The sequence below is a fragment of the Cydia fagiglandana genome, chromosome 13 (genome assembly GCF_963556715.1).
Source record: "Cydia fagiglandana chromosome 13, ilCydFagi1.1, whole genome shotgun sequence".
NCBI lineage: Eukaryota > Metazoa > Arthropoda > Insecta > Lepidoptera > Tortricidae > Cydia > Cydia fagiglandana.
The window spans coordinates 5,778,719-5,806,040 of record NC_085944.1 but is presented as its reverse complement, the minus strand read 5'-3'; the positions used below and the strand labels follow the sequence as shown (position 1 = coordinate 5,806,040).

Sequence of the window (27,322 nt, the reverse complement as noted above, 5' to 3'; positions counted from 1 at the left end):
CACAGGCATATAAATATTTTGTTCTTTTATCAATTAATTACATTCATTTGTCCTTTAGTAGGGTTCCGTACCCTATACAATACACTCATGAATTCATAATCCGTATTCCGTAATAATAGGTGGGTATATGGTAAATTTTACACAGAATACACAGGGTGTTTGGTACATCGTTTGCCAAATTAAAACGGCAGATAGGTTGAGTCATTTGCTATCTTCTCATGCCTAGAAAAACAAAATTGGCCATGGTTTTTTTTCTACTACGCAAGTAAAGATTTGAAATTCACGAAAAACTGTCATAGAAATGGAAAAAAAATGTGCGCCTAATTAAAAATTTAGAGAAGATAGCAAATGACTCAACCTATCTGCCGTTTTAATTTGGCAAACGATGTACCAAACACCCTATACATATAATAAGTATAATAACCAAGCGTGAGTCGGTTTAAACCTTTTGCCTGTGTGTGCTGGGCAACCCGATTGAATTTTTAGTCATATTTTTACATTTTTACGAAAACGATTTATTCTGATCTATACCTACACTGAGGTTTGGACTCATGATTTTTGACCATCACACACGTCTGAAGGTACGGATTCCTCTGACCGCAATTCCGAATCGCACTTGACAAACATTAACCAATTGTATTTTTTTTATTCAGGAACAAACATAGAGCAACCAAACTCAATGATAGCTGATGGTAAAATATTTTTTATGGCATATATAAAGTAAGTAAAATACTAGGGCTGATCCGAGGGCCTACCACGAACCACATTCGACGTGTTGCCTCTCTGTCGCACTTGTAAATTGTTATTTAGCTCCCGAAGGAGTTGACGATGACGGTAAATATCATTTAATTTTGTATTCTTACTACAAAATTCTACAAATTTCTTTTTTTGTTTTGTATACTTACTAGCCTCTGTCCCTGACTTTATTTTCATAGATATTGTACAAACACAAACTCAACAAACTTTAAACCCAATTTTTACCCACTTAAAGCTGCCTTTCCACTGAGGTGGAGATGAGAGGAGACGTGGGTCATTTTATTGAAAGTTGTCCCTGGACTAGGTTTTGTAAACATTTCTTTAAATAACTTTTTTAATTATTGCTTAGGTCCCGAAGAAGATCAACCAATAAACGAAGTTGACGGTAAAATAGATTTAATTTTGTACATAGTACCTAAATATACTAGCTTCCGTCCCTGACTTCATTCTCATAAATATTGTAAAAAAGTTTTAACTTAATTTTTGCCCCTTAAAGCTGCCTTTCCACTGAGGCGGAGATGAGACGTGCGGGAATCAACCAATTTGTTGTCATCCAGCGGAGCAGAGAAGTGTGGATTACGACAAATGCTATTGGTTGATTTTCGCACGCCTTCTCTCATTTCCGTCGCTGTGGTAATGCAGCCCAATGGTTGAGTAAAAAACCTTTTTTTTGTAATACTCAAAGCTTTCGTCTGTAGGAATGATGACATCGTGTAAATAATGATATTATTTTATACGACGCTACGTAAAAACGTATAAAAGGATCGTTCATAAAACCTAGTCCCGTTGTTTAGAGTTAGACCAAGAAAAGTCTGCAGCGATTTTGATAGCCGACGCAGTGCAAGTGTTATTTTAAACGTCAAACTTCTATGAAATTTTGACGTATAAATAGATAAATACTGCGTGGCGTGGGCTATCAAAATCGCTGCAGACTTTTCTTGGTCTAACTCTATTTAACTTTTTTTATTATTGTTTAGGTCCCGAAGGAGCACAACCAATGAATGAAGATGACGGTAAAATTCATTTAATTTTGTATTTGACTAGCCTCCGCCCGTGACTACGTCCTAAAAGATATCGTTAAAAACTTTAACCCAAATTTTACCCTCTTAAGGCCCAGTAAAGATTGTCAAAAACGTCAAAAATGGTGGCTAAATATTGGAGGTGCGCGTGTTGTTATATTTATTTAATTAATTTTGATTATTGTTTCATAGTTACCAAAGAAGACCAACCAAACGCATCCGAGGCAGATGGTAAAAATAACATGTTTTTATTAAAATGATAATTACTAGTAAATGAAATTGTATATTAAGTTTTTTAAAATGTCGAAATAATCTACCTAGCAACGTTATGTTTATGTTAGCGTTTTATGGGTTTTTAATTCGGTTTATTTCCTACTCAGGTACAAATGGACAGAAGGCTAAACTAGATGGTAATAAAAGAATCAAGAATATTCCACATCACATCGTACGATTTATTAGATGATAAGAAACCTCGTAGATTATAAAAGTTAAATGCCAGTTCGGGGCTACGCTACCCATTTTACCGCTTTTCCAGCTGAATCCTAAAAATGTCTGGGTTCGATTTGGCAACCTACACGGCTACCATGAGTTGACATTTGGCACCTGCGCTATAGCGTCAACACATGGTAGCCGTACTAATGCCAATTAGCGCAGTGGCGGATTTGCCCTAAGGCCAAGTATAGGCCCGGGCCTAGGGCGGCAAGATATTAGGCGCGGCATATTGTGACAAAAAATTCAATGATGATAACAAGAAATAACTCAAAATGTAGTCAATATTATGGGTGCTGAGAAAGGGGCGGCTACAGGGCCTGGGGCCTAGGGCAAATCCGCCACTGAATTAGCGCTACCACTAGTTTTTATTTATTTATTTATTTATTTATTTATTTATTTATGTTAGGAGAACCAACAGCTATAAAATTTACAATAGACAACAAGATTAAAACAGGAAAACTCAGCTGCTTTTTCCGAAAGCAACTGCCAATACTGCCATCTAACCTTTTAACTCGGAAGAAAAAATATTCCGTATGACGTATTAGGAATTATTCTTTCTTCACCTTTTTTTCCTAACTGCTGAAAAGCGTCAGGTCAATTTCAAATGTTATTTCGTACAGAAGTTTCAATAGTCTCGCCTCTGTTTTGAAATTTGCTCTTCTAAAGCTTCCTACACGGTAAAAATAAAACTTCAGATAATTCAGACATCGTTAAAAACCGACGTATGTACAAAATTAACCTTTTTTATTGCAGATCAAGAAAATCCCAATGGATGTTGGATATCATTAAATGAACAAAGTCATTTTGCGAAAATGAGTCAACTGGAGAGTAAGCAACCCATTTTATAATTATTTCTTTGAAGGCATTATTATTAATATTTTATTTGAAAGAATTATTTTTCTGCTACAAACGGAATTTGCTACGGGCATAGAGAATGGATAGTATAGAGGGCTATTGCCTAAGTAAATTTTGTAGTCACGGTACATTTACTGCCATCTATCGACACACGATTAAAACTTAAAATAAAATTGAAAATGTATAAATTAATCAAAATATGTTTACGGATAAATTATTTTTATTTGTTCCATACTGACCCAAGTTCTTTCACTGATATGTGTTAAAATTGTTAAATATCAAACGGTGTCGTCAACGCCATCTAGCCGAGAATAGGCCAAAGTTGTGTGCGCCATCTATTCGAGAATTACTTTTTCTTGATTTCCGAGGCACGTTTTTTTCTTAGACTTTATTTATCTTATACGGAGTTATATATATCTCTGCTACGGGCTACGGCCGGTGTTCTTCGTAGCGTAGCATTAGTTCCTAAGTCGAGTTCCCTGCCCTACTACTAGATACTTGGCGCAAAACTAAGCGGCGTCAAAGCCTTCCGTAAAGCACGAAAATCGAAACTTCGTTATCTCTGTCTCTCTCTATCTTGCATATTCGAGCGAGAGAGTAGTGCCGCTGCTAGTAGTACCTATTACGCATAAAACTTAGATACAGTATAGCCAAAAATTAAGAAGTCATTATCAAAAAAAAAGCGGCCAAGTGCGAGTCGGACTCGCCCATGAAGGGTTCCGTAACAGCAAGTAACATAATAAAATTGCGGTTTACGGTTTATGACTTATTAAAAAAAACTATTTACCAAATCTTGTTCAAACCAATTTTCGGTGGAAGTTTGCATGGTAATGTACATCTAATATTTTTTTTAGTTTTATCATTCTCTTATTTTAGAAGTTACAGGGGGGGACACACACATTTTACCACTTTGGAAGTGTCTCTCGCGCAAACTATTCAGTTTAGAAGAAAATGATATTAGAAACCTCAATATCATTTTTATAACACTTTAAACTCTCGCGTTTTGTACACATATTCAATTACACAAACGGGTCTACCGCGATATAATTTCATTGTTTTTACCTTTAATTCCGTGACCACAGCTGGTGCAACTCAGCTGAAACGTCGGAATTAAAGGTAAAAACAATGAAATTATATCGCGGTAGACCCGTTTGTGTAATTGAATAAATATCATTTTTGAAGACCTATCCGTAGATACCCCACACGTATGGGTTTGATGAAAAAATTTTTTTTGAGTTTAAGTTCTATGTATGGGGAACCCTAAAAAAATATTGTTTTTTTTTCTATTTTTGTATGAAAATCTTAATGCGGTTCACAGAATACATCTACTTACCAAGTTTCAACAGTATAGTGCTTATAGTTTCGGAAAAAAGTGGCTGTGACATACGGACGGACAGACAGACAGACATGACGAATCTATAATGGTTCCGTTTTTTGCCATTTGGCTACGGAACCCTAAAAATGGTGTCAATTGTGTACTTCTCTTACAACCGTTTTCTTTTCATCCTTTCTCCTTCCTTCTATTATACCTAGTTTTCCCGGCCTTTGCCAGGGTCCGATTTCCTACTACCGTAACCGTTACCTATTTCTCATTGACAGAAAAGTACAAGGACGCCAGGGAAGCATACGCTAAGGCTATAGACACGCAAAAATTCGATGAGAGAATGCTGGAGGTAAGATTTAATGTCCACTTTTTAACGGATACCATCGCCCACACCATAGTATAATAATATACTCCGCCTGGTACTCTCTTCCCGTCTTTTCATGGTCACGTGACTGACACAAGCCTACGTCATCATGCGACAGAGCTATATGATAATATGCGATAGCGCTATACACGGTGTAACATGAGGAAACCGAATAATTTTAACCACGCATTCCTGAGGTCAAAAGAAGGAAAAAATATAATATGAGCAGGGATCGGAAATTCGGATGCTTTTATACCTAAACTTCGGCCTCAGTACCTACACCGCGTTGTTGTTGAGTAGTATATGGAGGCGGACTCAATTTAATTTTGCTAATAAATTTACCGGAATTTCTCGGAATACCGGCAATTAGGATACATATACACATACGAATTAAAGTATTTAAATAACATATTTTAGCTGTTTCTTTTTACAAAATATGGGTATACGAATTTTTTTTTGTTACATCCTGTATGTAGTTAAAACTGTTTACCAACGTGTGTTGGTATGGTACGATGTTAACAAAATCGCTGAAAATAGTCATAAACTAAATATTTTGACAGTTATCACTATTTCGTGATGTTTTATACGATCCCGGAATCCCGGAACTTAAATAATTAAAATAATATTTTTAAGAAGCCGACTCCATACTTGCTGAGCTTTTTCCGGGAATTTGCCAAGTTTAGGTATAAAAGTATCCGAATTTCCGATCCCTGAATATGAGTTTAGGCCAATTTCGCCAAAAAAATTTTTTTTTTTGTTTTGTTTTTTCAATTTTTTGAATGTATTTGTACATAAATAATAAATGTTATTGGTAAACTTGTTACTTAAAATTGATTTTTAAATTTTTTTTTCGTAAAACCTTCTTTTTGCAAAGTATTACTTGTCACTTTTTGACACCTATCAATAAGGATATTTAGACTACGTCCCATAGCAGCAACATTATCATCAAAAGGCCTTTTACATTATGTAACAACAAAAACTTGTTTATTTTTAAATTAATATTATCTCTGAAACTAGGCGTTTTAAAAAAAAATTATAGGCCATTTTTGTCTCTAAATATGATCAGGAATACGCTGTTAAAATTATTCGGTTTACTCATGTTACACCGTGTATATAGCGGCCATGTTATTGTGACGTAGCCTTGTGTCACTCTGGGAAGAGAAGACCATGTTTTATTAGACTATGGCCCACACTGTTAACTGTCCGTCGTTGGACCTTATTACAAAATACATAAAGTCTATCGATGGACACTTAAGAGTGTTACTTCTTGTACACATGCTTTCAGCTTTCCGATGCGTACGCGTCTTCATACTAACGAGCAATTTTTCATAATATAAAATGCGGCTCGATACTGATAGACGCGATTCTTACTTCCAATCAATTTTATGGTTCTTCTAACTGTTTTTCTGTGGTCCCTTATCACGGGAGGGTTAAGATCTACTGCTCTAGTCTACAGACAAGATAAACAGTTTCGTAGTACCTCCTTATTATAATTTCTAGTTATATCCTCCTAGGAAGCGAGAATGTTTATTGCATTTATCAGTTTGAACCCTTCTTTAATTCTGTAGTTCAAAATTCGATTTGATTTTGTCCTTTTATGGCGCTTAGCAGACTGGATACGAGCGGGATGTCGCTATAATACGTCCATAGCGTTGTCTCGCTCAAACATCGCAGCGGCTTGCAAATCGTATCCATTGTGCTAAGCGCCTAAAGGGACGTCGGCACTTTTGGACTCTTACGGTCCCTTGTATCAATCCACCAGTGGCGGCGTGTCCATAAAAGCCGATTCACACCGGCTTGCCTGTTCTTGGACGTTTGAGCAGAGTTGTAAAGGAAATATGTAAGCCAAATTAGCCCCGGCTTGCCTATGGATATGTTTGACGCGCCGCCACTGCAACCCACTAACCCAGGATTAAGCGGTTACACCTTTAACACAGTGTCAAATTGTACAGCCGGCCTAGCCAAGGTTACAATTGCTATCGCTTCGACAACGAAAAGCATTATGTCTCTCTATCACTCTTCCATATTAGTGCGACAGTGACAGTTGCGTTTCGATCGCTATGGAGCGTAAGCGATCGGCAACTTGGCTACGCGGCCTGGTAACCATAGTAACTCCAGGTTTAATCGGTTAACCCCGGGTTATTGGAATCGTGCAAGTGGTGCTTAGGAGGACAGGACAGAGATGACCTCAGCGTCCTCAGCTTTGAACAAGTTTTTTATCGCACATTATTATGGTTTAGGCATTGGCGCAAAGGAGAGGTGTAGCAGAGCGAGCTCTGCAGAAGTTCGAGGGGAACCCCAACGTGATCCCCGCCGGCCTCAACCTCGGCACCTACTGCATGATGAGGATGCCCGCCTCCGTGCTGTAAGATACTCCTCAAATATCTTCCTTCCCGTTTCACTCTTGGTGGAGTGGTCGTGGTCATCAAAGGAGAAGCATAGCGGAGCGAGCTCTCCAGAAGTTCGAGGAGAACCCCAACGTGATCTCCGTCGGCCTCAACCTCGGCATCTACTGCATGATGAGGATGCCCGCCTCCGTGCTGTAAGATACTCCTCAAATATCTTCCTTGCCGTTTCTCTCTTGGTGGAGTGGTCGTGGTCATCAAAGGAGAAGCATAGCGGAGCGAGCTCTCCAGAAGTTCGAGGGGAACCCCAACGTGATCCTCACCGGCCTCAACCTCGGCATCTACTGCATGATGAGGATGCCCGCCTCCGTGCTTTAAGATACTCCTCAAATATCTTCCTTGCCGTTTCACTCTTGGTGGAGTGGTCGTGGTCATCAAAGGAGAGGCAAAGCGGAGCGAGCTCTCCAACACAACCTCGGCAGCTCCTACATTTTATTCGAAGAGTCAATAGGGCACCAGAAGTATCTCTTCAAAACCCACGACTCGAACGAAAAAAATACGATAACGTTAAGAATTTGATATTTAAGGTCACGGTTTTATGAATAAGTAGAACTTTTTACCCGGAGAAGGAAATGGCCTCGAGCCAGATAATATCTTTATACAAATTCACTCACAAATGTTACTGTGAATGAAATCGAAAAAATATCTACGTGATCATTAATACTCGAGCGAGGGTCGCTTTCCTCTCAAAACATAATTTAAAAGGGCCGAGTTTAAATGTCAAAATAAGGTTATCTTTGTGCAGTTCTGGAAGATAAAGGCAACATTATTTCAAGTCATATTTATTTAAGCGTGCGCGGGAAATGTATGCTCTCTTAAAATATTCAATTGGGTAGGTATAGCTTAAGGCATGTTTGAGCGAGACAACGCTAGCAATGTACAAATTGCAGAAATTGCAGAAATGTTCGCGGAAATTTCAGAGAAATTACATGAAAGAAACTTAGAAAGTTCTCTGTGAGAATGTTCCCATGAGAACTTTAACGTTTTTTGTACATAATATATAATATTACACGCCACATAACAGTAAAGCTGGCAGGCGAAATATTTAAAATGGCATGTGTCTACGTCGGTCTTGACACGATTAGATTGTTTATTTTTAAGTTCCAGAGAATATTCTTCATAGAAGTTTCGCAACTTAAGAAACTTCTCCTCGGTGCATTTCTAGACAATGCACGTCACGTATCTGTTTTACGACTTACGGTATATTAAAGTAATGTAAAGTAAAATATAATATTTTTAAATCAGTGGCTTACATTTACATTGATTTAGTGAAGTGGAACACACTATAACAAACAAACAAAGAAACAATATGCAAATGTTACAGACAACTAATTCTCATCGAGGCGATTCTAACAACTATACAAACACAATTACTTTGCGTTGTTTTATGACAGAGTTCCCATGGCCACCTCCTATCTCCATCATCAGATCAGCTCTATGTCATCATAATATCACATTGTCATCCGATTTACATCATCATCAGGTCTTGTCATCTTTACAGATGATTTAAGCAGCGTCTATGATCTAGCGGCAGCGCCGCTCGTGGGTATATATGTAACCTCATCCATGAACGGCATAATCGCCCACATTTGTGATAAGTAAAATGAAGGCCCGCATGCACTGAGCGATATATGTATGCAAAATTTCAGCTCAATCGGAAATCGGGAAGTAAAGATTAAATTTAACTTGCAAGAGTGGACTTACAGTAACAAAGTAACTAACAGGCCAAGTTAAATGAAAGCTTGTTAAAACTTAAAAGCTATATCTAGAATGTTTTTCCTAGCTAAAATTTTGTATGTCAACGATCTCTAAGTAATTGCAGTAATAGGTCATTCGGCAGCGGAATGTGATGACTGCCCTTTTATTGCTCGTCAAAGAAATTCCTCGGCTGCCTAATTCCGACAAAGCTCTAAAGAACCCATTTGCGTAAACTATTTATTTATTTATTTATTTTAAACTTTATTGCACATACAAAAAGTACAACAGGCGGACTTAATGCCGGTATAGGCATTCTCTACCAGCTAACTATATTGCCGTACTAAAAAAAAATAATGAAGTAGGTTGAACTTTATTTTAACAAGAATAGCTATTAGCTAGTAGCTACAGTGCGACAGGTAACTTCATCTATGCGCTAGGTGAAGGGATTTTAGTTGTTTTATTGTTCTACTGTGTCTGACCGCAAAAAGTTGTAATTAATGATCAAGAAAAATCCATTGTTACGAGCGTAGGTAATGTGCGATGGGGTAATATTGAAAGGATTTTTCATGAAGTGTAAGATGAAAAGTCGTAATGCTTCGGTATACGGACGATTTGATGTCTTATCCCTCACGAAAAACCCTTTTAATCTTACCCCAACCCACCTTATTAGGGTTCCGTACCCAAAGGGTAAAACGGGACCCTATTACTAAGACTTCGCTGTCCGTCCGTCCGTCCGTCCGTCTGTCACCAGGCTGTATCTCAGGAACCGTGATAGCTAGACAGTTGAAATTTTCACAGATGATGTATTTCTGTTGCCGCTATAACAACAAATACTATAAACAGAATAAAATAAAGATTTAAATGGGGCTCCCATACAACAAACGTGATTTTTGACCAAAGTTAAGCAACGTCGGGAGTGGTCAGTACTTGGATGGGTGACCGTTTTTTTTTTGCTTATTTTTTTGTTTTTTTTTTGCATTATGGTACGGAACCCTTCGTGCGCGAGTCCGACTCGCACTTGCCCGGTTTTTTTAATATACTTAGGTATGTAAAGCAAAGTACCGTTTTTAGTAATAAAAGTACAACTTATCTCGGCTAGACTTACGTAGTAACTATTTATTAATCTGTGGGTAGACCCTATTAAATTAAGTAAGGACCTTACTATTAAATACAAGTATCTATAAAGATAAAATTAAACCATGTGTCAATAAGTTAATATATACATATTACAAGCATTCCATATTATAAATCTTTTACGCTTTTACCCGGCATTGTATTTCTCTTAGCTCTAAGTAGGTATACAGGTTGGAAAGATAAGTCGGGCCCTGGAGGGAAACTACCTTAAATCTTTAAGCTTGCTCATTTTACTTAAAGGAGACATTCCTTTATTTTTAAAAAGAAACAAAACTGCATTCAAAGATTTTCTAAAACTCACTTACCTCGCCCGGGACTCGAACCGACAAAAAATTCCAAAAAATAAAAACTCGCATTTTTATTCTACTAGTCGATACAGTTAATGTTAATGATAAAATTTCTCCAAGAAACATTAGGTCTTACACTCGTCTGTCGTACAAAATAGCCATAAAATCTAATATTTAGTACTCAAGATTTTTTTAGACAAGCCAAATTGAAGAAAAAAAGAAAAATACTTTGAATGCAGTTTTGTTTCTTTTTAAAAATAAAGGAATGTCTCCTTTAAGTAAAATGAGCCAGCTTAAGGATTTAAGGTAGTTTCCCTCCAGGGCCCGACTTATCTTTCCACCCTGTATATACTCGTAGGTAGTGTCTTGCATGGTAGGTTTTAATGAAAATTGTACTCTAACATTAGTATTTAAGTCCTGTTACTAACACTTATATATGGGTCTTGCCTGAATTAAATGATTATTTAATTTAATTTATGCAGGTCAGAAAAAACAGAACTTTATTTTAAAACAATGTTTGGTTTAATCCCTTAATATCAGTTTACTAATTATATCTCAATTATATATTTTTTAGTTTCTTCTACCGCCTGAAGCTCCGGAACAACACGCAGTTCACTGTCAATTTCATTCACAACGACGTGGAACAACTTACGTTGTCGATGCGTCTGTCCCTCAACGACCTACACCTGGTCGGAGAATATGAGCGCGCGCTCACATCTAAGATAGACCCATCGCAGTTATACTACAGGCCGAGTAAAGGAGAAGTCGAGTAAGTAGACGTACATCAATATCCTGGAATATATGACACTGACGGCGCGATTCGGAAAATGAATTAGAGATTAACTAGATACGATATATATATAGTAAAGATATGTGACATCACACGACAAAAGGTACCTTATGGCGGCTGGTAAAGACAATATATCTTTACTATATGAACTATATCGTATCTAGTTAATCTCTAATTCATTTCCCGAATCGAGCCCTGATGGTGATGATGCGTCAGTCCCTCATTACATCTGCTCGGTCAATACATGCACGTCTAAAGAGGAAGTCAGTAAATATTTTGAGCAAGTTTTGAGTTAAAATGAATGAGGAAAAATATAAGTTTTAAATAATTATCTTTTGACCAGCCAAATTTCAACACCATGACCGGCACTCTTCTCCACTCTATTTACAATAGCTCTTATGCCAGCTGGGACCGATTTACGGGTATCTATATTATCTATATACCTGTGAATGGGTTCTAGCTGGTGTATCACATAACGTCAAACTTTCTTAAGGGGGCTCTGTGCTGTTGGCTTCGGTCCCACGCATGCCTCCCAACCTAAAGGTCCAGGACCCCATGGTCCCGAGATGTGAAAAGATATACAAATTATTATAATAATGCCTGCAGGTTCTTACTGAAAGACGTGAAATACAAGGTGGAGGGACGATACCGTCTTCTCAATGGCAGGCTTCACATCGAGCACATTATATCGGAGATACCGCCTATGCAGATACTTATGCGTGTAAGTTTACAACTTCCATACATAACAGTATGCACTACTATGTACCCAGTTTTTGTACAAAGGACCAAATATAAAAAAAACATCGAGACACATTAAAAAATCGTACAGTACCTATATAGTATTAGAGTAAATTTTTGGTTGTTTTTGTTCGTTTGAAATGCATCCCATTCCGGGCGGAATAAATACAAAATCTCAATGTGTCCCAAAAACATGTATACTTTTTCCGTTAAGCTACGAATTTTTCGATAATACGGTAAAAATTATGGCTAAGTGTATATTTGTAGAGAATAAGGAAGTCTATAAGTATGTATATTATGTATATCAACTTTTTATCGAAAGCCAATGATAAATATTAATCAAGATGGAACTTAACACCTTTTCCTATAGAGGCAAGAGGCAAACTAAACGTGAAAACATCAACTGTGACCATCTATGTATTTCAAATGTCAAATTAAGGTACTCCCCGGTTCTTAAGCTTGCTATCATCCAAAATTTAATACCTTTTAATGTGAATGGGCTCAAATTTTGCGTCCATGTTCACTTGTACAGTCATCAGCAGTAGTATCTTACACAACTAGGGCCGCAAAAATATGTGACACGTCCTTATTTGGAGCGCAATAAGAGCGCGTCATATATTTTTGCGGCCCTAGTTGTGTAAGATAGGTACTATTGCTGATGACTGTACGTCATAGTGTCATAGATAAAAGTGCAACTGTTTAATAAAACATAAGACCGATAAAAAATAAAAACAACGATGGGCCGTCTTTGGTCCAGGTATCTTACCTATATAAAATCATATTGTAAACTCTGATTTTATTATATTTGTTTTCAGTATTCATTAGACAGCGATGGGAAGAGTGTTCCGGTGGATCCTAATAACTTAAGTATGTTTTTTTTTTAATCTTATTTATTTGACGACCGGTCTGGCCTAGTGGGTAGTGACCCTGCCTGCGAAGCCGATGGTCCTGGGTTCGAATCCCAGTAAGGACATTTATTTGTATGATGATACAGATATTTGTTCCTGAGTCATGGGTGTTTTCTATGTATTTAAGTATTTGTATATTATATATATCGTTGTCTGAGTACCCACAACACAAGCCTTCTTGAGCTTACTGTGGGACTTAGTCAATCTGTGTAAGAATGTCCTATAATATTTTTTTTTTATTTATTTATTTTATACATCTTATGATTAAGTCGGCTAGCTTAAGTATGTTTTCTGAAGTCAAATACGAGTATAATACTTTGCTATTTCGGAAAACAGTAATGAAAATTATTTATATTATTGGTTCTAGAGGATTACCTGAACAGAATGCAGACCGACCTCGACCGCTGGCTAAAAGACTACTTTAACGACTTTCTCATGCTGTATGAAGTTGAGGAGGTCCAGAAACACAAGCAAATACAGTAGGTTACCTTCATTTTTCAGTCCTTATCCCACTTGAGTTAAGTCCAAGCCACGTTTATTCACGAAACTTGTAGATACTCGTACCATAAGTACTTACTGAATTGACGTAAAACGACGACGACTTTTTGGAATTTAAGGTATATCTATTAATTGTGACGTTCCTCGGCAAAAGGCACCTTATGGCGGCTGGCGCTTACGTCGCATAGCGCAGCGATAATATTTGAGCGGCGTTAATAATAGCTTAAGCGCCAACCGCCATAAGGTACCTTTACCCGTGGGACGTCACAATTGATGTTTTATCTTTACCTATGAATTATTACATCAAAACATTTTAAAGTTGAACATTCCATACACACAAAAAAACACGAATATGGAAATAGTTTTTCACCACACCAGCTCGGAAAGAATTACTTTGCACTTCAAAAACGAATAGCAAAGTTGCATTTTATCCACATGTGAGGCAAAGTAATCAAATGCAAGTTTTGAGTTGTTTTCTTATGTTTGCTGGTAGAATTGACTTTTAAATGATGATTTTGGATGATAAATATTTAATAACATTCATTTGGATTTGATTTGGTTTGATTTTGTTTGATATTTTACATTTAATATTTGCTTCAGGTTGGTATGGTGAAAAATTTTGTGTTTCACTCGGGGGCAAATTTTGTTTAACCCTCGTGCTTTGCAACCCTCGCAACGCTCAAGATTCCATTTTTCGAACCACTCGCTACGCTCGTGGTTCAATTTTGGAATCTTTCGCTTGCTCGGGTATCAATATTAGCACGAGCGGTTAAACAACAACTTTGCCCCCTTGTAAAACAAATAACTATTGTTTGTTTGCGTTGCATCATGAGAAGAAAAGCGCGCTGTTTAAAAATGGTCTGCTTATTTTTATTAAAATTCTCTTTGGTTGAACTCAATTTTGAAGAGGGTGTCAACCCGGAGAGATCGTGTCGAAGAAAAACGACTGGTATTCACCAGTATAATTCGCGAATAATATTTTCTTCGAATGTAAGTTCCGAGAAATTCTCTAGTACGAGCCGGGGTTTGACTCTTTCTTCTGGTTAGGTTTAGTTTGTTAATTTATCTATTAAGCGGTATCCAGACTAGTCAATTCAGGACGTGCGGACGCAAACACCAATTTGTGGCTCGCCGAATTCAACCGCCGATAATTACCGATATTACCGATAAAATGTTTGTATGTTTGTTTGTATGTTATTTTTAATATGTATTTTTGTACAATAAAGAGTTTACTACTACTACTACTAAAATGAGATGCGGACGCAAAACTACCAATTATTTTCGTTCTGGGGCATTTTTAGGGTTCCGTACCCAAAACGGGACCCTATTACTAGGACTTCGCTGTCCGTCCGTCCGTCCGTCCGTCCGTTCGTCCGTCCGTCCGTCCGTCCGTCTGTCTGTCACCAGGCTGTATCTCACGAACCGTGATAGCTAGACAGTTGAAATTTTCACAGATGATGTATTTCTGTTGCCGCTATAACAACAAATACTAAAAACAGAATAAAATAAAGATTTAAGCGGGGCTCCCATACAGCAAACGTGATTTTTGACCAAAGTTAAGCAACGTCGGGCGTGGTCAGTACTTGGATGGGTGACCGTTTTCTTTTTGCATTTTTTTTCATTTTTTTTTTGCTTTATGGTACGGAACCCTTCGTGCGCGAGTCCGACTCGCACTTGCCCGGTTTTTCAATTTAGAGGGCTCTAATAACACCACACAGACAAAACATCCTCTAGACTGAGCATAGTCGCGCTACCCCCGCTGCCACGCATACGGCAATTTTACTCCATGTTCGAGTCGAAAGTGTCTTTGTGTGACGTCCGTGAACTCGTTCGTCGTTTGAACGGACCAATCACGGCACGGGACTTCGGTCACCTCTTCCCGCGCACCCCCGCATTTTTGGCAGCATCGGTTGCATGAAATAATTGTTCTAAACTCCGTCTAGAGGATTCCTAGTCTATGTAACACCATAAATTTAAAATTGGTGATTGGCGCCAATTGTTTTCTTGGTCAAATCGACCGATTTGATCGGGCCCGTCTGGATATCACTCTAGGCTCTCGCAAAGACATAGGTATGTATACATATGACACTGATGTTTTTACTAGGGAATATGAAAACGAAAGGACTATCCTACTAAATCAATTCGCGGACCAAGTTATGGGTGTGCTGAATGGACGTTTGAGAGAAAAGGGACCAAGCCTCATCATGCCAGACTTTTCGCTGAACACTCCCAATGGAATGGTACGATAAGCAACTTATTATTTCAATATAGGGTGCTAGGAGAAGTATTAGGTTATGTCGAGAAGGGATCTTCATTATATCCCTTTCTAACTCTCATACTATTCCCTAGACCGCGTTCTCACTAAATCGTATCGTGACGACAGTAATTCTACCGTCCCATATGTGAATACCCCGGCCCCTTTTAAAAATTATTCGTCGCGATGCTAACCGAACTGAGCATTTGCTAAAAGCTCGTCAATCTGCTGTCGCGGGGCGAGGTAATTCGGGTCGGGGCGGGACGGTGCATGGCCGTTCTGTATGATAATACTATTACCATTAACGTATATATCTAATCTATGGACTGGCCTTACGGGCACTAAAAATGGTACTAGTTTAGCGGTGTGACGCACGAATTCCAGCCAATTGTGCAGTCTAACGCAACTAGCTGCGACCAATAGCGCGAGTGATGCGATCTTAACAACCAATCGCGCGCGTGATGCGAACTCATCAACCAATCGTGTTGTACCGGTGTCACACCGCTGTACTGGCCCCTGTCATGCCTCATTATTATTGTCCGTAGGGCCAGCCCCTAGATATTTATGTCAATGACTATTACTTATTCTGTGCTTCGGTGTTCGCGGGAGGCCCTCTGCTTGACCACATGCCGTCCTGCGGATAACTGCCACGTATCAGTAAACTGTATTAAACGATAATTTCGTCGATTTGTTTTCCTGTAGCAAATAAAGCTGTACGATGGTACCGTTCGAGGTCTGGACACCATGTACCGGCGCTCCGTCACCACCGGCAAACATGCCGGCGAAGTGCGCCACGTCAACACCGACATTGGTTTCAGCGGACTAAAGGTACCCCCACTAGTAGAATACTTTATACGATTCAAAAACCGGGCAAGTGCGAGTCGGACTCGCGCACGAAGGGTTCCGTACCATAATGCAAAAAAAACAAAAAACAAAAAAAAAGCAAAAAAAAAACGGTCACCCATCCAAGTACTGACCACTCCCGACGTTGCTTAACTTTGGTCAAAAATCACGTTTGTTGTATGGGAGCCCCATTTAAATCTTTATTTTATTCTGTTTTTAGTATTTGTTGTTATAGCGGCAACAGAAATACATCATCTGTGAAAATTTCAACTGTCTATCACGGTTCGTGAGATACAGCCTGGTGACAGACGGACGGACGGACAGCGAAGTCTTAGTAATAGGGTCCCGTTTTACCCTTTGGGTACGGAACCCTAAAACCATTAGGCCCATTAGGGCTGTCAAAACCCCACTGCTCTAACGCAAGATTCGCGTATCCAGACTATAATAGTAAAATTTTCGCTAATCTGATTAAATTGCCCGATCGAATCAGGACGTGCGGACGCAAAATCCAATTTGGCTTGCCGAATTTGACCGTAATGACCGATATTAGCGATAAAATGAGGTGCGGACGCAAGAATACCAATTTATGACGCCAGTATTTTCGTTCTGGGGTATTTTTTCAATTTAGAGGGCTCTAATATCACCATAAATCTAAAATAGGTGATTAGATTGCAGATTGACGCCAATTTCATTTCTGATCATATCGGTCGATTTGATCATCCCGTCTGGATATCGCTTTACGTTGATATGTCGAAAATACCATTAATACACAGACCAGCAATGACTTTTATTAAACGCAGGGGCAGAGGCAACTTTATCAGTGCATTAATTAACCCTTTTCCAGGCGTAGTACGATTTATCGACCGCATACGCGCCACTAGAATTTTAACTTTAGCATTCCGATTTAAGATTCAAATTAGATTGCACTATCGGGAAATTTGAGTTGTCTTTAAATGAATCATCAAAGCTGGATTAATTGGAATATATTTGGATTTTTCGGGATAATCTTGTAGATTGGTGCGGCCTGGAAAAGGGTTAATTGTATAAGCCGTCATCGGGAAACACGAGCGATTTAAAATTTGAATTTTCATCGCAGTACCAAAGTACCAACTCGGCCAACTCCATGAATTCCTCGTCCATTTAATTCTCCTTCCTTAAAAAAACAACTACACCAACTACTTACAATAAGGTATTTGACTGTATTTAAAATAAATTATTTTACACAATGCATGGAATATTTTTAGACACATTTACTATTTTAAAGCCTGCATAAAACTTTAAAGAGTAGGTAATTTGATTGTGACTTGACTTCACATGCTAGTGTTTCATATATATTCCATACTACATAGTAGCAAAACCGTTTTGACAGTTCGAAAAAAGAAACTGATTTGACTAGTAGTCAAATACCCTATACATAGGGATGTTTCCTGTACTTAAAATAAACTTTACAGTATATATGGTCCTATTTTCCCGCACTAGTGCGTAAAAAAGCACTTTTCGTGCGTATGTCAAAAGTATAAAGGGCCATATGTACTGTAAAACGTTGTACGATACACGTGCGAATAGGTAATTCGCAACTCGTGTCGATTTAAAACACTCCCTTCGGTCGTGTTTTAATTTATCGCCACTCGTTTCGAATTTCCTCTTTTCCGCACTTGTATCGTAAATAACTAATTTCAAACCGCACACGAGATAAAGCACCGGATAATTATTAGAAAAACACAGATAGCAGCTATATTTAAACACATTTTGTGTTTAATAAAAATCGGATTGAAATATAAAAAGTAGGTGAGTTTAATTTTTCTGTTTTCATATAAATTCCATATTAGCAAATTGTTTTGACAGTTCTAATAAAGAATCTGATTTGACTAGTAGGAATAATGTAGCCTATTGACGGACTGATCACCGGCAATCAACAATGGTCTATGATTTCTGATACCAACAATAAAACATAACGAACATTTTAACGATGACATTTTAACAATAAAACATAACGAACATTTTAACGATGACAGACTATTTAAGACAGAGTATAGAATTGACATCATAAAATGAACATACAACACAGTATATAAAAAAAAACCGGGATGTCATAAAGGATCCTCACTACTTCTAAGCCGTAGCTGGTTTTTGTTTATATGATGGTTTTGGTGGAAACGACCCTTAGTTTCAAGATCTATAGACCGACCGCTTAAATGAGTCCTGGCCTGCGCGGTACGGCGGGGGCGACGGGGTCGGACGACTAACGCTACGTCTTACGTAGGCGAACAACGCGCGAAAGCGGCGCGGCGCGGCGCGGTGCGGCGCGGTGCGGCGCGGTGCGGCTAAATCAATCCTTTGATGCCCATAGAAGTGTCCTACGTAAGCGATCTCGTTGCGAACGCGGCGCGGCGCGATTTGCACGCGAAAGTCGGGCAGCGCGGCGCGGCGGCGGCGCGGCGAGACGCGGCGGCGGCGCGGCGAGACGCAGCACGGAAACAACAAACCGTTGTTGCGTATGGAAGTGTCCTAGGTGAGCGATTTTAACGCGATGGCGAAGCGGCGCGGCGGCGGCGCGGCGCGGCGCGGATCTGGCGCGATCAATCCATTTGATTTTTAGACGCGAGTATGACGCGGCTAGAGGCGTGGCGTATATAGAATTTACGGCTTTGATTTGATTAGTCAACTCTCGTTTGATTTCTTTATAGGTTTTTCCTGTATTCTATAGGCACAAAACTAAAAAATATTCAAATTCGCGGAAATTGGCATAAAAGACTTAACTCCAGTAGCGTCTATGGCACTTACGACTATTCTGAGTTCGCTGTAATTATTTTAATTTTTTTTTAAGCTAATTGCGAAGTCTACAGCTCACAGAGAAGAGCAACTACTTTTGTTTTTAACCGCCTTAAAAAAAGGAGGTACTCAGTTTGACCTGAATGTATGTATGTATGTTTGTCCGTGTTTTTGATGCGGTTTTCAGTGGGATTTAGAGTGGGAGAGGGAGTGGGAGTGCGAGTGCGAGTGGGTGGAAGTGGGAGTGCGTCCCTATATTACGTGCGTGCAGCAAGATCAACCGATCGTCATAATGAAACAAAAATAAATAAAACGAAATAAAAAAGTAAAAAAATAAATAAATCAATTTAAATAAACAAACATAAAAGCAAAATAACTTAATATAATTCCTTAAAAAAAACCGGTTAAGTGCGAGTCAGACTCGCGTTTCTAGGGTTCCGTACATAATTCCGACTCACGCTTGACTTCACATTTTTAATAGGTTTTCCCGACATCTATAGGTAAAGAACTATTTTGTATATTTTTTTTCAAAATTTTAGACCTACATAGTAGTTTTGGAGATAAAGAGGGGGAATGGTCATTATTTGGCTATTTTCTTAAATAACTTCGAACCTATGTATTTTAAAATTATAAAAACCGGGCAAGTGCGAGTCGGACTCGCGCACGAAGGGTTCCGTACAATGCAAAAAAAAAAGCAAAAAAGCGGTCACCCATCCAAGAACTGACCACTCCCGACGTTGCTTAACTTTGGTCAAAAATCACGTTTGTTGTATGGGAGCCCCATTTCAATCTTTATTTTATTCTGTTTTTAGTATTTGTTGTTATAGCGGCAACAGAAATACATCATCTGTGAAAATTTCAACTGTCTAGCTATCACGGTTCATGAGATACAGCCTGGTGACAGGCAGACGGACAGACGGACGGACAGACGGACGGACGGACAGCGAAGTCTTAGTAATAGGGTCCCGTTTTACCCTTTGGGTACTGTAACGTAGCACATTTTTCTAAATTTAAAATAAGTATTTTGGGTCGATTGATAATTAAGAGAAAAATCCCTCTGCTAATTTCAACGTTTTTAACGGTGTCCGAAACAAATTTCATTGATTGCATTTCTTTGCATAATCTGTTGCATTCAGATGCACCTCTCGATGCTTATCTGTTGTCGGGGTTGTCATATGACTAAAAATAATTAAAACTTGAGATATTTATGTTGTCACTCCAGGAAAACTTTGTATGAAGTAGGTATGATTTATTAGATAAAAGACAATTTTGATGTAAAACAAAACATAGAAATTACAGACTTACAAAGTGGCTCTGGAATGAAACAATATTAGATTAAATGGTAAAAATATATTTCTTAGGCTCAGGAGTGATATTGTCTAAATAATTCAGACAGAATTTTCGTGGGATTTGTGTCTTCAAGGGACTGCCACCCTACCTTTGTTAGGGCTCTCAGGGACTCCATATTGAAGGAGATCATTCGAGAATGATATGCACATTTGATTTGGGAACCCCTCTGGGGACACTCGCTCGCAAGAGCCCAATTTGTGGGAAGACCACACTTTCGGCATGGTGGTCTGAAAGATGGAAACGGCTTGAGTCCTTCGGAAGCTCCACTGAGTGAGTAGAAATTAAATTTCGTGGTGATCAACTCCACAATGGCGCGAAACGTTGTGGGTTTGTTCTTAACCAGATTTTGGTTCTTTGCAGAGAGACTCCTGCTCGAGCGCTCCGCCAGAAGGCTTAGCAGCTACCAGTGCGGTGAGCCAAATTTCCAATGGTTTCATCTCTTTTCTAGCGGCCATAAAGGGCGTAGGCTAATATAACCTTTTCTCGGTTTTCAGGAGCCGGGATTTATTCATTCATTTATTCATTTATTATTTCAATCATTGAGTAATTTATCTCAAAAGCTTCAAAAATCTTAGAAGTCAATTTAGTTTTGGAGACCTCCTGGAGCGAGGAATTTAAACACGCCATCTGCCTCTGCCACGTCATTTTGGTACCACGTGCGTGGCCCTGAGCTCTACGTCTCCGCTCAGCATCTAGCTTCACCGGGGAAAGCAGCCTGTCACCCCGCTGCATCTGAGGAACGTTTAAATTCTGAGGTCGGTCCTTTCCATGATTTAATTTAGTAGGGCATCAGCGCCAGCTGCAAAGATTAGAGTAAATTTAGAATTTTGAGCAACCACTAAAGTAAGATAAAGACATTTGAAAATTCTGGTACATAGTATTTAGTATAAAAATAAATTAGTTCTTAAAATAAGTGGAATTCTGTGTGAAGCTTTATTCTGGACCTGTTAAGTGGCCCAGCTGTCCACTGAGCTAAGTTCTAAAATTAGGTGTCGTCAAATCAAGTTAAAGGTTCACACAGAGTCGCAGGTTAGGATTAAATCACAAACTTACCACTGGCAAGATCTTAGGTTTAATAAAGTTTCTATAATATAATTTGTGTTCACCTTTTTCATCTCCCAAAGTAGGTTCCTATAGCAAGCAATTTTAGACACCATATTTTTTACTGTTTTAATTTCATTTTTTTTTTGTGCTAACGTGCTATAGCTTTCTTTGAACAAGCCGGAGCTTTGCAATTTATTTAACCCCTTTAAAATAGCACGTTTCAGTACGGAACCCTAAAAACATGTCTATCTTTAGGTTACTAATGTACATATGTATACCAAATTTCAACTTAATTGGTCCAGTAGTTTCCGACAAAATAGGCTGTGACAGACGGACAGACAGACAGACGCACGAGTGATCCTATAAGGGTTCCATTTTTCCTTTTGAGGTACTTTCAAAAACCCAACCCACTGAAAAGCACAAAATATTTTTTTATATACCCAGATCCCACCCCTATCCTTTTCCCGTCGTAAAGCCAATTTCTGCCAAAACGTAATTAATACCTAATAATAAGCAAATTAATAACCACCGGGGTAATTGTGGACTTAGTTTTTGAAGGCGGTGCCAAATCAAAATGCCAGTAAACCAAAATTTCAGACAACGAAGAACGCTGCACTTACTTGCATTAAAAGACATAGTTTACTCATAATTTAAATACGAATTTTCTAATAAACCGTGTCCGTGTGCGGCCAAGGCGGTCGGGAGTGTCTCCGTAGCCGGACAAGGCCGCCGCGCCGCGCCGCTTCGCTGTGTGAGTAGGACACACCTATACGTATCAACGTTTTGTTTCTTCCTCACCGCGCCGCGCCGCGCCGCTTCGCTGTGTGAGTAGGACACACCTATACGTATCAACTTTTGTTTCTTCCTCGCCTCGCCGCGCCGCGCCGCGCCGCTTCGCTGTGTGAGTAGGACACACCTATACGTATCAACGTTTTGTTTCTTCCTCGCCGCGCCGCGCCGCGCCGCGCCGCCGCCGCGCCGCACCGCGCCGCGTTCGCGCGTTGTTCGCCTACGTAAGACGCTGCGTAAGGGTGCGGGGAAGTTGCGGGCGCCGTACGCCTGCTGCCCGCACATTCCCCGCTACCCATAGGCCAAGCGCGCACCACGATTTTAATTATTGCGACACGATTTTAGAATCGCGCTGTAATATATCGCAGAAAATCCACTGCGCGCACTGCGATGAAAAAGTCGACGATTTGTTTATTCTCAACATGGATTTCGTACCAGTCGCTTGTCGTGAAACGTGTCTTCTTATATACAAAAAAGGTGATCTCCTTCTATTTCCATAATTAAACGGTCAACATCTAGCGTCTCATCTTGTGGTTCCATTGGAGAAGCAGGTTCCGATATGTTGACGCTTGGAGAGCCAAATGCCGACTGAGGTCCGGGGTGCGATTTTATAATAGCAGTGCGCGCGGGGTCATACAGCTCCGTATGCTGCAATTCACTTTGCGACAACCGCGTCGCGAGCAGTCGCGGAAAAATGTGACAAATTACAATTTTAAAATCGCTGCGATATATTTTTCGCATATGCGCGCACTGCCATATAAACACATACGTTACTTTTCTGCGACTAAATTATCGCGCGACAAAAAGTCGTGGTGCGCGCTTGGCCTTAGGGCCCGATACGAATTTTGAAAAAGAAATCTATTAGATATATTTTAGACATCACCAAGATACGATAACGATATGTTTAAGATCTACCCTGTCAAATTTGACATTTGCTCGATTCTGGAGATATATACTCTTGAACGATTTCCACAGGATTTGACTTAGAGATCCAATTCACATCTAATAGATATCTTACTCTATCTAACGTAAAAGTGACATTGGTTGCCCGAATTGCGCTGCAAAAGAGAACTAGTTGATATCTAAACTATAACGTATCTAGAATGGATCTAGTACGTGTCGTCTCTTGTGAATATCTTGAAGTTCGAATACGGCAGTTAGTCGTTCCACCACGTCGCCCCCGTACCGCGCAGGCGAGGACTCATTTAAGCGGTCGTTTTATAACTGTTTCACTTTCAGACGGAGTATAGATACGAGACGTACATGACGACCGGCATGCCGCCGGTGTCTGGGGTGTTCGTGCTCAACTCGGAAGACATCAGCGCACACATGGCTCTCCAGCTCGTGGGATACAAGCCTTCTGTCCCGGACCTACTTTTCACTATCTTGGGACATGGGAAGTAAGTTATTTTAGAGTACACGTACCCGTTGCCCGTCGTGCTTCGTCTTTGTATAAAATACTATAGACCGACAGGCAGCAGACAGCAGGGCGGCAGGTGTACGGCCCCAGCACCTTCCCCGCCACCCTTAGTCGTCCTACCCCGTCGCCCCCATACCGCCCCCATACCATATATAAGGAGCTATTCATAAATTACGTCATTTCAAATTAGGGAGGGGGGGTCTGGTCTGGTAGCATGACATAGGAGGAAACGGGGTCATTCGAAGCATGATTTTTGGATGATTTTAGGGGGTGGGGGGGTCAAAAATCGTTAAAAATCGATGACGTTATGGACAGAGCCCCTAATCAGTAATGTCAAACTAAGTTGACAGGTGCTCATTCAAAAATGTCTGATTACTTTAAAAGCTAAACATTCTGTATTAAGATTTCTTTTTTTATATATCTTCTATTATTATATATATATAAATGCAAGTGTCCTGACTGACTGACTGACTGATTCATCAACGCAGAGCCGAAACTACAAAAGCCAGAAAGTTGAAATTTGCACACCAGATTGCATTTATAAAGTGTACAAGAGATAAGAAGCGATTTTGAGAAATTCAACCCCTAAGGGGGTTAAAAAGGGGATGAAAATTTGTATGGGGTTAAAGTTTTCTTTTAAGCTAGGAATTTGAAACTTCGTAAAAAGATATATTATTAAAATACAAGAAAACTAATTTCAGCGTTTTTGAAAATTCATCCCCTAAGGTGGTGAAAAAGGGGTTGAAAATTTGTATAGATATCAAAATTTTTTTCGAGTGGTGGACTTGAATCTTCGTATTTAGGAATATTATCAGAAGACAGGAAAAGTAATTTCAGCGTTTTGTAAAATTCATCCCCTAACAGGGTTAAAAAGGGGTTGAAAATTTTAATCCATTACAAATGCTTTGAAACTTCTTGGAAAGGCATAAAAGCCAATTACAAAAAAAAGTGATTGCAACGTTTTTAGAAATTCAACCCCTAAGGGGGTTAAAAGGGGGATGAAATTTCGTCTTCGGGTGCAAATTTTATTTTAAGCTAGGAACTTGAAACTTGGTAAAAAAGTATCAAATTCAAATACAAGAAAACTAATTTCAGCGTTTTAGAAAATTCATCCCCCAAGGTGGTGAAAAAGGGGTTGAAAGTTTGTATGGACATCAAACATTTTTTCGAGCGCGGGACTTGAATCTTTGTATTTGGGGATATTATTAGAAGGCAATAAAAGTAATTTCAGCGTTTTGTAAAATTCATCCCCTAACCGGGTTAAATAGGGGATGAAAGTTTGTATGAGGTTAAAGTTTTCTTTTGAGCTAGGAATTTGAAACTTCGTTAAAATATATATTATTAAAATACAAGAAAACTAATTTCAGCGTTTTAGAAAATTCATCCCCTAAGGTGGTGAAAAAGGGGTTGAAAGTTTGTATGGATATCAAACATTTTTTCGAGTGTGGGACTTGAATCTTTGTATTTAGGGATATTATTAGAAGACAGGAAAAGTCATTTCAGCGTTTTATAAAATTCATCCCCTAACAGGGTTAAAAAGGGGTTGAAAGTTTGAATCCATTACAAATGGTATTGAAACTTCTTAGAAAGGCAGAATAGCCTATTACAAAAAAAGTAATTGCAACGTTTTTGGAATTTCAACCCCTAAGGGGGTTAAAAAGGAGATGAAAGTTCGTCTGCTGGTGCAAATTTTATTTTAAGCAATGAACTTGAAACTTTGTAAAAACGTTTTAAATTAAAATACAAGAAAACTAATTTCAGTGTTTTTGAAAATTCATCCCCTAAGGTGGTGAAAAAAGGGTTAAAAGTTTGTATGGATTTCAAACATTTTTTCGAGCGCGGGATTTGAATCTTTGTATTTGGGGATATTATTAGAAGACAATAAAAGTGGATTCAGCGATTCGTAAAATTCATCCCCTAACAGGGTTAAAATGGGGTTGAAAGTTTGAATCCATTACAAATGCTTTGAAACTTCTTAGAAAGACATAATAGCCGATTACAAAAAAAAAGTAACTGCAACGTTTTTGGAAATTCAACCCCTAAAGGGGTTAAAAAGGGGATGAAAGTTCGTCTTGGGGTGTAAATTTAATTTTAAGCTAGGAACTTGAATTTTTGCAAAAAAAAAGGTATTAAATTAAAAAACATGAAAACTAATTCAAGCATTTTTGAAAATCATTCCCCAAGGTGGTGGGAAAGTTTGTATGAAGATCAGATATTTTGTGAGTGCGGAACTTGAATCTTTGTATAAAGGCATAGGTACCTACCTATTATGAGAATATAAGAAAAGTAATTTCAGCAACCAACATCAAAATCCACTTGACTTAAAACTTCATACAACTTGTTAAAAACGAAAATTACTTAATTTCAACATTGCTTGGATATGAAAATTATAGGTACTAAAGATGTAAAATGTTGAAGATAAGATTCCACGCGGACGAAGTCGCGGGCAACAGCTAGTATATATATATATATTAGTTCTTGCCTTTTATATTAATTATTATTTTGCTGATCAGTAACGTATGCCCCCTTTTCCAGACCATCGCTGACGGTTGAAGGGCCCGCCAATAGAATAATCGCAAACTTCAATCACCTTTTAGAACATCACGTCATTTCAATTATGAGCACCACGCTGATACACCACATACGTTCTTTGAGTGCTTTGACAAAGTGTGGTAAGCATTATTGCAATATTAAACGTTTATTTTTGCTGAGTAGCTTAGGTACCAAGTCATCATATTATTTTATCTTTAAATATGTTATAGATCCGGAACTTCCTGTAAAAGACTATGAAGAGGGTAGAGAAAAATATGTAACTGAAAAAACAAATACTGAGGATTCTGGACAGTCTGATATATCTACGCCTTCTAATAATGATGATACAGAAATGCCAGATAATAACGATAATGATGAACCATCTCCCGATAATAACGATGAACCTACTGAACAGCCAGATACCGAAGACGACCAACAAACCGAACCGCCAGATAATAACGATGAACCTACTGAACAGCCAGATAACGAAGACGACCAACAAACCGAACCGCCAGATAATAACGATGAACCTACTGAACAGCCAGATAACGAAGACGACCAACAAACTGAACCACCAGAGAATGATGATGTTGATGAACCAACTGAACCGGCGTATCCTAACGACGATGATAGCAAGAAACCAGAGTATGCTTTTGTTAGAAAAGAAAGCGTAGAATTAGAACTACCCCCAAAAGATGGTTCAGAAAAAGGAGAATCATATAAAATAGATCATAATGAAACATTTAGTCTGACAAAATTAAATAATGAAAATGACGGTGATAGAAAAGTATTGGCTGCTGATGACGCTGAAACACCAAATAAAAACTATCGTGGTCAGATAGTAAAGCTTAAGACGAGCGACGGCGAGTCAGACTGATCTGACAAAATATTCCTAAACTTAATGTAACTAGTATGTATATACTAGTGTGACTAATTATTTTTTAAATATAAATAACATTTACGATTTATTATGTCCTTTTCTTAGATTCCTATTACGTGTCGCAATTTCCTAATACTTAAATGATTAAAATGTTTATAATGTGTATCTGT

At 38.7% G+C, this 27,322-nt stretch overlaps 1 protein-coding gene across 2 annotated transcripts; it reads left to right on the top strand.

Annotated features, from left to right (window-relative positions):
- Nucleotides 1-1,099: 1,099 nt before the first annotated feature.
- LOC134670085 (uncharacterized) lies at nt 1,100-27,240 on the top strand. Of its 2 annotated transcripts, XM_063527764.1 has the most exons (16): nt 1,111-1,141; nt 1,734-1,769; nt 1,968-2,006; nt 2,156-2,185; nt 3,021-3,095; nt 4,722-4,795; nt 7,051-7,175; nt 10,909-11,103; nt 11,731-11,845; nt 12,678-12,729; nt 13,138-13,249; nt 15,373-15,508; nt 16,225-16,350; nt 23,560-23,720; nt 26,276-26,412; nt 26,503-27,240. In XM_063527764.1, the coding sequence occupies exons 2-16, from the start codon at nt 1,754-1,756 to the stop codon at nt 27,147-27,149; spliced, it is 2,040 nt and encodes a 679-aa protein (XP_063383834.1). In that variant the 5' UTR covers nt 1,111-1,141; nt 1,734-1,753; the 3' UTR covers nt 27,150-27,240. The 2 variants fall into 2 exon arrangements, with proteins under 2 accessions (XP_063383835.1, XP_063383834.1); XM_063527765.1 differs by lacking the exon at nt 1,734-1,769 and having other exon boundaries at nt 1,100-1,141.
- Nucleotides 27,241-27,322: the final 82 nt, after the last annotated feature.